This window comes from Mytilus trossulus, chromosome 3 (assembly GCF_036588685.1).
Source record: "Mytilus trossulus isolate FHL-02 chromosome 3, PNRI_Mtr1.1.1.hap1, whole genome shotgun sequence".
Lineage (NCBI taxonomy): Eukaryota > Metazoa > Mollusca > Bivalvia > Mytilida > Mytilidae > Mytilus > Mytilus trossulus.
In genome coordinates, this window is record NC_086375.1 from 70,913,268 (window position 1) to 70,929,208 (window position 15,941).

General features: G+C 33.1%; 1 protein-coding gene across 1 annotated transcript; it reads left to right on the forward strand.

The window, feature by feature from the left end:
* Positions 1-310: 310 nt before the first annotated feature.
* On the forward strand, positions 311-15,567 carry LOC134709686 (uncharacterized). The gene is made up of 5 exons (XM_063569834.1): positions 311-409; positions 10,705-10,850; positions 11,351-11,495; positions 12,235-12,585; positions 15,183-15,567. The coding sequence occupies exons 1-5, from the start codon at positions 352-354 to the stop codon at positions 15,515-15,517; spliced, it is 1,035 nt and encodes a 344-aa protein (XP_063425904.1). The 5' UTR covers positions 311-351; the 3' UTR covers positions 15,518-15,567.
* Positions 15,568-15,941: the final 374 nt, after the last annotated feature.

A 15,941-nucleotide genomic window follows, 5' to 3' on the forward strand; every position in this document is an offset into this window, starting at 1 on the left:
TATTTAATTTTTGTTAAAGTGTTTTGGTACATGTTCGATACACACATTTGAATTCTAGTTTGTCAACCTTATCATCGAATACATAATTATGATAAAAAAAAAGTTCTCAAAATCTACCCGTAATATAAATTTGCGTTTTACTAAAAACTCGTCTCATAACTGATTCCCTTTTGGAATTTAGTCGTCTTAAAGATTATACAGCTTCAATGGTGTTAACTTGCAATATCGATACAGATGAAAATTGATCAATTTTAGGAACACTTTAATTAATTGATCAATAATTTATCTACCGGGTTAGTTGATATAACAGTTTTATTTTAATAGGCAGAGGGATATCATGTGTGGTCGTATATGATGTTTATCGGTAGTTTGGTCTTTCTTCACTTCATCACTATTCATGTAAGATTTGGTAAGTATTTAAGCTTTAAGTTATATTCCGTAGCATATATAGTGTCTTTATATTTCAAGATATTGCCAACAAAATATGATAAAAAAGTTGGAGTCACTTAATTTGTTTTGTAACTAAAGCAACTCTCGCCGAGACGTGTATTTTGTTTTTTTTCTTTTTACTAATATTTAACTTATTTGGTTGTTATTTAAATTTCAAATAATCCAATTATATCGAAAAGGTAAAATAACAAAAAAAAAACGAACTCTTAGGAAAGTCCCTTATCAAATGGCAAAATAAAATGCTCATACACATCAAACGATTTCAAACCCCCGGACCCCTGTTCTGGATCCACCATTGTCACTTGTATGGCAGTCCTATATAAGGTAAAGGTAACACCCGGCTACCGGAAGCCCGGGTGGTCGTGTGGTTTAGCGATATCTCAGTAGCATGGGTTCGAATACCGGCGAGGGACGAACAAAACATTTGCGAAAGCAAATTTACAGATCTAACATTGTTGGGTTGATGTTTAGACGAGTTGTATATACATAATGTACACAGCCATGTATCACCATTATTGCTGGTGATCAGATGGATAAATCTGATGTAGAGTTGTCACTGACTCAGACGTACTTATAAATATAATTATTTTCTGTGACTGTATCTTACATTAATTTGTAGAATCCTTTAATTTATTATAGATAATTTTGCTGATCTGTTAAAATAATATCTCCATGCCTTATAAATCATGCACTATAGTACGACGCTAGATTAAAACTGACGTGGAAAGGTAGCACCCGCCCACCGGAAGCCCTGGTGGTCATAAGGTCTAGCGGGACGGCTACATTGCAGGCGATTTGGTGTCCCGATATCTCAGCAGCATGGATTCGAATCCCGGCGAGGGAAGAACAAAAAATAAGTGAAAGCAAATTTAAAGATGATCTAACACTGTTGGTTGTCAAGCTAGACCACACGATCACCTTGGCTTCATGAAAATGAAGCTTTCGGTGGCCGAGTGTTACCTTTCGACGTCAGTTTTAATCTTGTATATATATATATATATATATATCCATCTTCATGCCTTATTTTTCATGTACTGTATTAGAACGCTAGATAAAATCTAACGGGAAAAGGTAACACGCGGTCCCCAAAACACCTTTATTATTGAAGAGCCTTGGTGGCGTAATGGTCTAGCGCGTCGGACAAAGTGCAAGGCAATTTGGTGCCACATTATCTCAATAGCATAAGTTCGAATCCCAGCAAGATAAGAATAAATCATTTGCTGCCGCAAATTTAAAGATCTAACATTGTTTGGCTAAATAATAGACGATAACATATACAGAATGTTATAATCTCACACGCATCAAAAGAATAGATAACAACGGGGGAATGCGCCAGCGGGGAACTGACATTTGCATCATTTAAACATTTAAAAACCCATTATATATGATTGCAGTAAAAAATGGTGCAAGATACTCGCAAATATTTAAAAGTTTAATAAATGCATGAACCCTAAAATAACATAATACATTTGTTATTTCGAAAAAGTACATTACAGTAACAAATTCATATTCAAATATCATTAATATCTTTCTTTTATCCATAACAGATTTAAAAAAAAATCCACCAGTTCATGATACTAAGCATTTAAAATTTTATCAAGTAGAAAAGAACGTTCCTTCATAACATCTGCAAAATACTTTTTCCCGATAATATATAAACTATTACCCCATGTCTGGAGAATACAATTCCATTATATTGACAACTATGTGTAATCAAAACAAACATGCATTATACAAGTAGACAAAAAAAAAGAGTAAACTAGCTGCAGTGAACATTGTGTTATAATCTAAGTCTTAATCCAAATAAAAACAACCAAACATATATGTCAAAGAAAATCAAAATTGCTTATAGACCAAGCACATAACATAAACACCCCAACTTCTTAGGAAATTTTGTGGGAAGCAATAATTATGCAGCCAAAGACGAAATATGCAACGTTATATTACCAGCGAATGTTACCATATTGAGTATACCCAAAATGGAATATGATGTGCCGGCATAAACCTATCGCATGACATAACTTGATAGTTGATCTAGAAAATCATTTTAATGTGTATTTGAAATCCTAAAAAAACACAAAATTGAAATCAACTAGATCACAACACGCACAAAGATTTGACAAGTGAAAGCTACAAAGTAATAACTAATGCAAATAACATATATATGATACGTGAAAGCAAATTCGATAACAGTGATATATAATGAATGTTTATGTATTGTTCGATCCTTCAACCTCAGATTGAATCACATTGTCACATGCGAAGAAAAAAAAGCACAATAACCATAATCCCAGTGTTAGTTTCATACCGTGTTCAATACTTAAAAAATAAACATGTTTGAAAAGAATAATTTCAGGATGTCGTCTTGGGAAATTTTTCTATATAAGTTGAATTGAACGCACAGCTAGACAAAGAATTCCATTTTCGAAATTGAAACAATGTATTGAAAAAGCGTCATTATATATCTAATTAGAAAGTAAACATGTTAAAGAGTGATAATTTCAAGTTCTCGTAACTGAAAACATATATCTAGGTAGTTCTAAATGGACGTCGGTCGGACAATACATGTTTATCTGTGGTTTATACAATGTTCCTGAAAAATCTTATTGTATATCTGCATAAGAATAAGATCCATGCCATGAATAGAATAATGTTGTATTACTAAACACAGCGCCGAAGGTTCATCGGAATAATTTTTAATTTATATACAATGATTACAATGTGTGTGTTAGACAATAGCAAATGAAAAAATCCAAAAGAAAACAATACAACTAAACCAACAAAAGAAATTCAAACTATTCCATTAAGACCAAAAATAAAAACCATCTGGTACATTTGTAATATATAAGTACAGAGACTCAGTTCCTTTATACTGACAATCTGGACCAAATTTACCTGCCATTTCTATCTATATATCATTGTATCTTTTCTTTAATAATGATACAAGATATTTACTCAAAATATTTCGATCTTGGGATTCTCGGAGCTCATAAGCTAGACAAACTTAAGACTCATCAGCTTATATTTTTATATTTGACCCCAATTCTTCTATACACGTAAAACAAAATGCCTGCGCTATCATATATATTTTGGACATTGAATTAATATTTTCAATATTATTTTTAAAAATTCGACAATTTCTATCATATACATTTTGTATCGTCTTGTGTCTATTTCTAGTTTTTGTGTGCATTAGTCAAAGTTTAATAATCATGTCTTTGTGTGCATATTTCTAATCTAAGTATAGTTCAAATTTAAATACGAGATTTAAACAGTCTATATGTACAAGTGACGCCTATATTGAAACGTTCTAAGTTTACTCAATCCAAAAATGAGAGAACACAGCACACATTTAATCAGGCATTATAACCCCTGTCTGTAAAAGGTAAAATATTGTAGCCTGCTTAACAGATATGAAGGTATAACGGTCTCGTCAATATACGGAAAAAGTTTTGAATACTACCTACTGAACCAACTTATGGAAAAACTGAAAAGTTAATCAGCTCTACATTTCGGCTTTACATCTGGTTTATCTCCTTCTATGGCACCTCTTCTAATATCAGAAGCAGAAATTAACTCAAAACAAATTAAATAAATTAAATATTTGGCTACCCTTGATTCATGAAAGGCAAATGATGTTGTCAATAATGACATACTCATAGACACGCTGATTCAAATGGTTATTTCACTTGACATTTGGAAAATCATATATTAAATGTACAAAGAACTGCTGATTCAGTTGGAAGAGTCAAACATAGTGCTACACATAGGAACAAACTTCTCTGGTTTCCAGACTTGCGCTAACGACATCCTCTTACTTATCATACTCAGATGAAGACATGAGGAAATGAATAACGCTGTCAACAACTGTTCAAAGAACTTCAAATCACAATTTAACAAAAAGTGTATCATTAAAACAGAACATATCTTCAACAAATAACAACAAGGATTCTTTATCAGAAAAGAATATATTTAACAACATCTGACTGAGCCACTGACTCATTTAGGAATAACTAAACATAAAACGAAAATGTATTAAATATTTAAGAAATAATTAGCCTTCAAGTTTCAAGAATATGTCCTCATTGTTAAAAACTGGGGTGCATGGCACAAATAAGTTAAACATCCGTATTTCCTATAATACGTACAATATATATAAATTGCCACGTCTCCTATACAGTCTATATGTGCCACCTTTGAATATAAGCCTAAGCCTAAGCTTCCTGTGAAACATTCAATCATTGCCAACGAGGACAAACTCAATATGAATTTATTGATTATTATGTGCTTTTCCGTTTAAAGTTGGACCCCATGAACCACAACGGAACCTTCACCACTCGATTTTAGTTTTGGAAATTCTAAACTTGAAAGAGATTCTACTACCATGGCAGTATCGTCTTCAATAAAAGCGAGGTACATTTTTAAAACATACTGAATCTGTTGTACAGCAATATAATTTGCCTACAATAAAACTCTTGGAAAATACACCATCAAAGTATGGCTGAAATCTGCAATCTCAGAATTTTGGAACGATGAGTTTAAGACTGAAATAGCTTGAAGTCAACATTACATCGTCAAGATACAAACTCAACCAGTTTGAAACCTCAGCTCTTAATATCCTAGGTGAAATGACACGAGCTAATATCAATTCAAGAATTATAAGTGGAACCTATATGCTTTAATAAAAAAAAAATCGGTATCAATAATGTAGACTCAACTTGTACTATCTGTCGTTTTCAGATGAACATTTGATACATTTTATTACCAGATGTCCAGCTTTTGAAGGAATTCGTAGAAATCACTATCATAGCTCAATTAAACATCAAATCTTCCTTAAAATGGGAAAGAAATAGTGGAATGAAAGTTTAATTACAGATTGCAGGAAACTTGCTGGTGAATATTTACAGTACGATTCAGAGTATATTACCGTCTCGATTTTTAGCAGTACAACAGGCGAGTACTTCACAGTATTTACAATCGAATATTGGAAAATTTGCATGTGAATGGAAATCTGTCAGTAAAGTTCTACTTAATTTGATGTAGTTCGACACCTGTTACTGTATACAGTCGTAAGTTCACAAAGTTGCCAAACTTCAAACCGTCATTAATATAACTGTCGTTTCAATTAGCTGTACACGTTGGCATTATATCGGCTTTAGCAGACATTCCAATTGACTCGTTCTACTACGGTTCGACCTCGATCTGGGTGTACCCGGGTAACAACAATTGCTGACGACAGATTTGTCATTCGTATGCGACAAATTTGCGGGATAGGTTTCTGCCTCTTCGGTAATCGACTGGTGTTTTTCAGGACCGAGGTATAAGTGCACAAACAATCCGAAGAAGACAATGGTCTCTTCATCTTCTTGACTCAATGATGAATGGAGCTATATATATTTTTCGAATGAGGCCATAATCACTCTACATTATTCAGATGGTCGAGCATAAGTAAATAGACGATCCAGTTAACAGTTCTCAGATTGTTGTGTTCAACAGCATTTCACATTTGAAAGTGGTAGAGTCATGACTAGGGGTTGCAATTTTTGCGCAACCGGACTTATCTCGTGATAGTTAATGGAACACTTAATGCCTAACGCTATAGAGATGAAATGCTGTTAACGGAAGTGGTTGATTTCATTAACAGATATGGACTTGGAATACAATTTCATCACGACAATGCCCGTCCTCATATAGCTCGTGTTTCAAATGCCTACTAGGAGCCCCAAAACGTCCATGTATTATTATGGCCATTGAAATCTCATGACCTGATCTCATCGAGCACATATTGGATGAATTTTTAAAGAGTTCGTTAAAGGCAACACCAACCTGGTACAGTGCAATTGTCCGTCAAGATACGGTTTCATATGCGACTTAGGCTTCAAGCTATACTTAATGCAAATGGTGGACACACGATATATTTACTTTTCAACCGCTGAACATCTGACGAAATGTACCGTTATTCGAGATTTTTTTTATCTATCTCATCTGATGTGTTGGACATAAAAAAAACAACGAAAGTTTCATTTAAATGAAAGATGATGTTGTCGGAATCGTTTTATGTTTCACCAACTTTAAAAGTCTATGATCGTCTATGTAATGAACAAACTAATATTTTCAGAGATGGCACAGTTCGTTATTCGATACATGGGTGAAAAATGGTAACTATATTCATCTTGTGTTTGTGTTACTTACACTTTTTATAAAAATGATGGATCTGCTTATTGATGGGTGCACTACCCGAAGACTAACTCTCCAGCCCGAGGTAGATGATATCCACTTTAAATGTGCGATGCAAACTGTCGTTACAAATATGTCATGCTGCTACTATTAGTTATTGCAGGTTTCACTAAGGACAAAGTTATGATTCCTGTCGGATTTTGATTTTTTTTTAAATCTGTTTTTATGTTAATACTATTATTCAATAGACATGTTTATGGACGATGGAAACTTTTAGTGTAATATGTTCATTTTAAAGTAAAATATTTCTTAAATGGATTTTATCGCTAATTAGTTCGGTGTGATATAAGCATCATTAATGATTAACATTTTTAATGCCCTAGTAAACAAGTCTCAGCGGTTTTTTTTCTCAATCGTAATTGGATGAGCTCCTCAATATTAAGATGAAGTACGTGTCGTTAGTTAGAACTTTGCTCAATTTTGATGTCATTGTGACTTTGAATTGAGGAAAACACAGCAAAAAAAAATACTGTGTTAGTGTGTCATTTTAAGAAAAAAATCATGGGGGGGGGGGGGGGGGGCTTGACTGAGCGATAGCGAGGGTAAAATATCGGCATAAAGGGACAACCCTTGGTAAAATCAGGATATATTCAAGCCCCAATGATTATTTCGATTCTAATAGGACAAATACAGCAACTCATTTGATCGAAGCGCTCTAAGTGGAGGTAAATATTTGCTGTTCCCATAAAAAAAAACGTACTATTAAATTGGCGTAAAAGAACAGAGCAAACTGAATAAGTGACGTGCTTAAATAACGTATTTAGATAGTTTTGGATGAATTTAAATGATTATTCACTTATATGTCTTAAATAAAAACATGGCTTATATCACATTTTAGCATTATTAATTTGTTTAACAAATATTCATACTTTACCACGGGTGTGTACTCAAAGCGTTTGAAGGACGTTATGTTAGAATGATAATCAACATATCCTTTCTAACATATGAAATGTTAAAAAACAAAATCGAAATTCCTTGTAAATGTCTAAAATTTCGACCCGTCAATATATATAAAACAGTAGCGCATTAAAGTATGTGTTAGTGTTACTTATTTGGGTTGACAATGGTGAACATAATGTGTAGGTTTAAAAATTTGAGTCAACACCTGATAGTGGTTTAAAACTTTATTGTATACCTTTAAGGATGTATTCTTCTGACTTTTTAGTCTCGTTCAGTCTTATTGAAATTTCGTTCTTGAATTTTTTCCAAAACAGGTGATACAAGTGGAAAATATCAATGAATTTTAAAAATATTATAATCAAACATAACTCAGTGAAAAAATTGTGTATTTGCAATTAACGGTCTTTGAGTAATCCATTTTTCAAATTTTACTACCTATCAAGTCCGTATTTTTAGCCAAAATTTTGTGAAAATGGGTGAGGAAAACAAAAATTGATTTTACAAGAATCATGAACATCCCATATCATTTTGGTCTTTTCAAATTTCTTAGATATGTATTTTTTCAATCATTTATAACCAGAAAATTAAAATTAATATGCATTTTGTTCTTAAAACTCACAAAAATAGGAAATTGACAGCATGGTAAATTTTACACAAAAAAGCGTCAAAATATGATAATAGTTAAATTAAGTCCTAAAAGTTGTGCCAAATACGGCTAAGGTAATCTATGCCTGGAATAAGAAAATCATTAGTTTTTCGAAAATTTCAAAGTTTGGTAAACAGGAAATTTATTAAAATGACCACACTATTGATATGCATGCCACACCGAAGTGTTGACTACTGGGCTGGTGATACCCTCGGGGACGAAACGTCCACCAGCAGTGGCATCGACCCAGTGGTGTAAATAGTTATCAAAGGTTCCAGAATTATAATTTAGTACGCCAGACGCGCGTTTCGTCTACATTAGACTCATCAGTGACGCTCATATCAAAATATTTATAAAGCCAAACAAGTACAAAGTTGAAAAGCATTGAGGATTCAAAATTCCTAAAAAGTTTTGCCAATTACGGCTAAGGTAATCTATGTCTAGAATTAGAAAATCCTTAGTTTTTCGAAAATTTCAAAATTTGGTAAACAGGAAATTTATTAAAATGACCACATTATTGATATTCATGTCAACACCGAAGTGTTGACTACTGGGCTGGTGATACCCTCGGGGACGAAACGTCCATCAGCAGTGGCATCGACCCAGTGGTGTAAATAGTTATCCAAGGTACCAGGATTATAATTTAGTACGCCAGACGCCCGTTTCGTCTACATAAGACTCAGTAGTGACGCTCATATCAAAATATTTATAAGCCAAGCAGGTACAAAGTTGAAGAGCATTGAGGATCCAAAATTCCTAAAAGTTGTGCCAAATACGGCTAAAGTAATCTGCCTGGAATAAGAAAATCCTTAGTTTTTCGAAAGTTTCAAAGTTTGGTAAACAGGAAATTTATTAAAATGACCACATTATTGATATTCATGTCAGTGTTGACTACTGAGTAAACCTTTCTCATATTAACACCTATCTATATTTTTTTTAGATAAAATTTATTCAGATTAGTCTACTTCATCTTTATAGAAATATGAAAAAAAGTTTAATTGTGGAACTGTGATTTTTTTCACGATAACAGCCCAAAATTAGGTAAATTCGATGAAAAATGGGAAAATCATCAAAATTGGGCATTTTTAAAGGGCTGAAGTTTAATTCTAGAAATATTTGGCTCCTCAGAGGTGTACATCCTTGACTCCACATTTTTAAATAGCGGTGCATTTGAATTACTCTTCATACTTCATATAGTAAACACAACCGTTAAATATTTTTTTGAAACATTAAGCAAAGTGCTAGGCTAACGATTAACCTTGTTTCACTTTTTTGCCATTAGAATCCGATATGTCCAAATATCTTTTACTTAGAATATTTAATCAAACTAATATTGCCATCGCTTCAAATGTACTTTTACTGTAACAAAACTCCTCAAAGGTAACTAGAAAAAAAGTCATAATCCGTAATCTCTACACAAACTTGCTCTTCGTCCAAGGTATTGATATTTAGATAAAAATCAAACTGAATATAACTATTAAACACATATGTACATTCATAGCTAGATATAATTTGTCAATACCTGTATCTATGCATTGTAAAGTCAGGTTTTTCTCTTGACTGTTAATGACGTCTTTATCTATGTTGCATGTGTATTGATTGCTTTTTAGTCTTAGATGTTTTTATAAGTTATTTTGGGCTTCGTACTAGCTGTCAGTAACTGCGAGTTCTCTCAGACCAGTTCTTCGTGTCATTCGTTGTTATATGTTTAAGTACTATGCCATGTCCACTCTGTATTTTTGTTCAATCTATTTCTGCTTTGAATCGATCTGATAAACCTTTTTCAACTGATGTTTATAGTTTGTACTTATGTCGTACTAGTTAACCCCGACACATTCTGTATGTGCCTGTTCAACGCTATGAGCCTGTAATTCAGTGTGTGTCGTTTGTTGTATATCAATTGCTTTCTGTCATAGTTTTGTAAATTTGTAAATAAATCAGGCCGTTGTTTTTTTATCGTTATAATTTTTTTATATTTGTCATTTCGGTGGCGTGCCTTTTCAAAATGACTGCGGTATAGTTTTAACTCATTGTTGAAGTCTTTACGGTGACATGTTTGTTGATTTTTGTTGTTATTTTTTCTCTTCTGAAGAATTGTCTCATTGGCTATAATACTATATATTCTTATGTCTATTTCTGTCTGTTCGTAGATTCCCTTACGACGTGCCCAAAGGATGACTTTTAACTACCTACATTTGGTATTATATTTTTCATTAATTAGTTCTCGTTCTGAACAATAATGAAATATTTGCCATTGGACATGAAGTATCCAACAAGCAATGTCGTATAAAGCCTCTAGTAGTCACATGAAACAAAATACAAACTCAAATCTAAAGCACCGAGTGTCAGTCTTTCAACTTTGTTATGTACAATACAAATTTCTTAAGATATCTACATGTGAAATTCTACATGAAAATGACGAAATGACGAATATATTTATTATAAAGTGCGATAATCTGTTCTTTTCACAGGAGCAAGCCTTTCAATTTTCGGCTGTTACTGGAATGATGATGGCACCACGTTGCCAGATAAACAATTAACTGCAACTTCTACGGTTGACTGCATACACATTTGCCTAACAGTAAATCCAAGTTATGTATATGCAGGAACACAAAAGGTATGCACTTGCTATTCAAATGATGTGCGGAGTTCTATGGCTAGTATTTCAGCCTGAACCAATAGAGGAAAAATATTTAAAAAAAAAAAAGTATATTTTAAAAGGGTCCGGGACACATCTGTTTCAAGTGTTATCTTTGCTTCAAAGTATATCTGACGAAACAAATATGCATCTGCATGCTTTTGGTAGTGTTAAAAACCTTTGTTTGCAAAACAAGTGTTTAAAAAAATCAAAATTTATAAAAAAGATTTTTCTGTAAGAAAAGTGAAACTGTAGTGAATGGTGAGAATATTTATTTAGCAGGTCTATGTAGTACTATATTTCAGTAACAGTAACGTACAATACGAGGGTCACGACCTTCTAAACCCTAGGTACACAAAACAAAACGTATATAATCCATTAGCTTTCCAGATGTCGTGACAGTCTTTGATTATTGAAATTAGTTCAGTTTTCACAAAATATTGAGCCTACATCCTACATGCCTTATATTCTGACTTTAGAATCCAGAGGGATGTTACTGTGGCTTAACACTTCATAGTCAGGCAAATACCAGAGTTTTTCAAGATGATGAATGTTCTGCACCGTGTCCAGTAGTAGTTTTGGATATCTGTGGTGGATACTATAGATTAGCTGTCTACGAAATATGTAAGAACTTGTATATCTTAAAATTTATATTTTATATTATTTTAGCTAGCTTAACAAGTGTTTTAAACATAAGAGACTACAGTAAAGTTGTAAAGTATGTAACATAAATTGCCAATACATAATTCAACATTTAGGGGACTTCTTGTATTCTGTGGAATGACAGTCAGTCTGTAGACATGGATAGTTGATCCCAGGGATGTATGATACCAATGTCGGTGTATATCAAAAGTACATTTACCAATTACAATTAAGGTGGAGACTTCCTTTAAGGGCGTATCGACATTAGCTGTCCGTATCGTGATGCTGAAGGACAAATGTTTAATAGTCCAACACATAATGCAAACTTTGTAGGGTTGATAAAACCAAATCGACTAGACCAAATCGTATGGATTGTTTGCAAGCATGAAACCAAATTCTCGAACAACCTTCCTTAGGTAGTGCACAATACCGTTGAAACTTAATTTTAATCTTGCCATCTGATAGAAACATATCTTCTGAATCGTTGCAATTCCAATGTTTCAGTTTGTCTATTTAAATTAAATTAACAAATTACTTATCGCAAAATAATATTGAATATACAATTGAACGAGCACTTAAGATTATTACACAAACTCGTTGCTGATAATAAATGGTTTTCTTTTTTTAAAGATACATTGTAACAGTGTTTGATATATATATTTTATAAATTAAAAACCTGAAGTAGTACTAGTTCATTTGTTTATTAATTTTTGTTCTGTAGCTGGCTTAAAAGTCCCAGTAACTTTAGGCGGAAACGACATTACCACGGAATTTAGAAAAGAGTTCACGACCACTCATAGACAAGTGGCATTTACAACATCAGATGTACTTTTGGAACATTCAAATGATTCGACCCAAAGTACTAACAGAAAATCGACGTATTCATTAGAACATAGTAGTTCTTCAAACATAGACCAAACAACGCATCCAAAGATAAGTTTTAGTATACAAGAAGGATCAACCGATTTCAATTCAACACATACAACTTCGTCGAACCGAGACCATACCACGCATCTAACGACCAGTGTTAGTATAAAAGAAGAATCTATCGGTTACAATTCAACACATACAAGTTAGTAACTTTATAATCATTTCAAATTGCCTACTCATAGAAGTTGTGTATCATTGTATTATTACTAACATGCTTACAACAAAGACATATTGTCATCAATTTTTCAAATGAACACAGTTCGTACAAATCAAGCGAAGTTACGTGAAAACAAATCCAATACTATATACATTTAATATATCCGGTTAATCTGACACAAACCATGTGTCAACATTTTCTGAGGGTCGATAATATTTAAAAAATGTGAAATACAGAATAAAATCGATGAACAAATTAGAGATGAGAGACAATGCAGGAAATAGGTTAAACTTTCCTATCCGATGTTTGCTTCTGAATTAGATGTTTACTTTTAGAACTGAACCAAGGCGATTTATGGATACTGAAATAATATATATTATAGATATCGACGTAATCGGCCTGGAGTTCTTTGTCTTTCCTTTTCCAGTTCAATAAAAACAAGTTTATATAATAATAACACCCTTTTACCCGTTTCTTTATTTTTTAATTTTTTTTGTTACAAATTACAAGTAATATCAGGTTAAAAGGTATAATTATCTCTACGACCTGACCTGTCAATGAAAATGAAGGATAAAATAACATATTTTTTTTAATGTGCTTTCTCGTCAGATTGACGATCTATATAAATCTACCAATTATGACGCATCAGTATTTTTTTATCGACATGATACGAATTAAGGATAAACTGTGCTGCATAATTACACCTTATGTCAGATTCCTGGATTTTGATTGGTTAATAGCCAGTGTATTTATCACCAATTTACTGTTTTCAAATGAATATCGTACATCTTTTAACGACGCCGGGGTATATACAAAAAGGATATGCCTTTCTTACCCTCTCTGCCGTGGAATTTGCCAAAAAATACTCTATCCGACTGGACGCTTGTAACGTCACGATCAACAATGCGTTTTTGAAGGTTAACATTGAACAGATATATCATGTTATGGGGGGGTATTTGTGAAAAAAATACAAGTCGAGGGACTTAAATTTCCCGAGCCGCTGGTATTTGCCATTTTGGATATTCCTTTTTTACCCTCGCGAGCATCTTCCCGCCATTTTTTTCGGATATGACGTTACATAAAGACAGCGCGAACGCGTATAAGTACATGTATAGTTCCCGCGGTATATTTTATGATAGTACTTGTCCTCAAATAAATATTTCCTTTTCCTAGTACAGAGAGTTGAAATTAAAATTTATTCGGTGTAATTAAAGTTGTTAACGTGAAACTCCAGTATTCTGATCACTTGCTATTTTGCGTAGCTTGTTTTATTTTCTGCTTCATTTTTTTAAAATATGTCGAACTGTATTAACTTGTGAAGTTTGTGTATCAAATACAGACAAGGTAGTCTTCAAAACTTGTAAGACCTGAAAGTATGATAGTTTTGAACAGATATATGTAACGGAGGGGTATTTGCGAAAAATACAAGTCTAGAGAATGTTAATTTTTGCGAGCCGTATGATCAGGAAAATTCATTCTCAAATTCTCTCACTTATAATTACACCTTATATAAGAATGCCAGCTTTTGATTGGCTGATAGCTAGTGTATTTTTCGCATATTCCAATATTTCTTCCTCATTTCAAACGAATCTGACTGTTTTTCACCACTGCCGGTGAATATGCCTCAAAAACCATCATGGTATTTGCCATTTTGGATATTTCTTTTTTTACCTCGCGAGCATTTTCCCGCCAATTTTTTCGGATATGACGTTACATAAAGACAGCGAGAACGCGTATAAGTACATGTATAGTTCCCGCGGTATATTGAACAGATATATCATGTTATGGAGGGGTATTTGCAAAAAATACAAGTCTTGGGACAAAATTTGCCTTGCCTAGCGGCTCGGGAAATTAAAGTCCCTCGACTTTTTTTCGCAAATACCCCTCCATAACATGATATATCTGTTCAATATACCGCGGGAACTATACATGTACTTATACGCGTTCTCGCTGTCTTTATGTAACGTCATATCCGAAAAAATTGGCGGGAAAATGCTCGCGAGGTAAAAAAAGAAATATCCAAAATGGCAAATACCATGATGGTTTTTGAGGCATATTCACCGGCAGTGGTGAAAAACAGTCAGATTCGTTTGAAATGAGGAAGAAATATTGGAATATGCGAAAAATACACTAGCTATCAGCCAATCAAAAGCTGGCATTCTTATATAAGGTGTAATTATAAGTGAGAGAATTTGAGAATGAATTTTCCTGATCATACGGCTCGCAAAATTTAACATTCTCTAGACTTGTATTTTTCGCAAATACCCCTCCGTTACATATATCTGTTCAAAACTATCATACTTTCAGGTCTTACAAGTTTTGAAGACTACCTTGTCTGTATTTGATACACAAACTTCACAAGTTAATACAGTTCGACATATTTTAAAAAAATGAAGCAGAAAATAAAACAAGCTACGCAAAAGAGCAAGTGATCAGAATACTGGAGTTTCACGTTAACAACTTCTATAATACTAAAATAACAACGTCCAATTTGTTAACCGTCTTTCATTATTAAACGACAAGATTAAAGGTATACACACTCATACATCTTTGGTTAAAGTAAATATATGTTCTCGTTCCAGAAGACCTTCAAACCACAAACCAAGAGACTACAACACCTAGTACAGTAAACAATAATTGTACAAACAGAGCTTGTATATGTGGTAAATGGGCTCATTTGAACGGACTTAATTTATCGAGAAACGATCTTATTTTGATCCTGAAAAGTGAATTAGACTCTATTCGTCAAAATTTAATAATTGACACAAAAACAATTTCTGCGTATCGAAATAAAAAGATTTCAGCTCCTGATTACAGAAAGTCTTCAGCAGTGATGGGCTACTCCGGTGTTGCTTTAATAAGTGTGCCTATATTATTCGTTTTAATTATTGATGCAATGAGGTTTTGTAAAAAGTAGCAATTACTAAAGTTGTACATAAACATACATGTATAGCTGTGAGAGAATGGAACGGGTTTTTATTTATTTGTTATATTTCCTTGTTCAAATTCTATAGATAAATTGATTTATTTTTAATTTTTTAAAGTTGTTCAATAATTTTTTTTAAAAAATCGCCTGTTTGAATGTTCCATTAATATATATTATTTAAATTGCATGATTTATTTAAAGTGGATTGTGAAAAAAGTTTTGCAACTTATATTAATCCCTTTGCACTTTGCGGGTGCCAGTGCTCAGTCTTAACTTTTCTATGAGGTGTATTGTAAATTGTTTCGGTTTCGTCTTCCTTTGATGTTTGTCATGGTGTTGTAAGGCTATTTTCGGCAACGAGTTTTAACTGTCCCCTGATATCTTCCGCCACTTGTTTTTTAATACACATGATATT

Coding starts and splice junctions, on each gene's coding strand:
- LOC134709686 (XM_063569834.1), top strand. CDS start 352: ATGATGTTTATCGGTAGTTTGGTCTTTCTTCACTTCATCACTATTCAT. Junction 410..10,704: donor CACTATTCATGTAAGATTTG/GTAAGTATTTAA, acceptor TTCTTTTCACAG/GAGCAAGCCTTTCAATTTTC. Junction 12,586..15,182: donor TTACAATTCAACACATACAA/GTTAGTAACTTT, acceptor TTCTCGTTCCAG/AAGACCTTCAAACCACAAAC.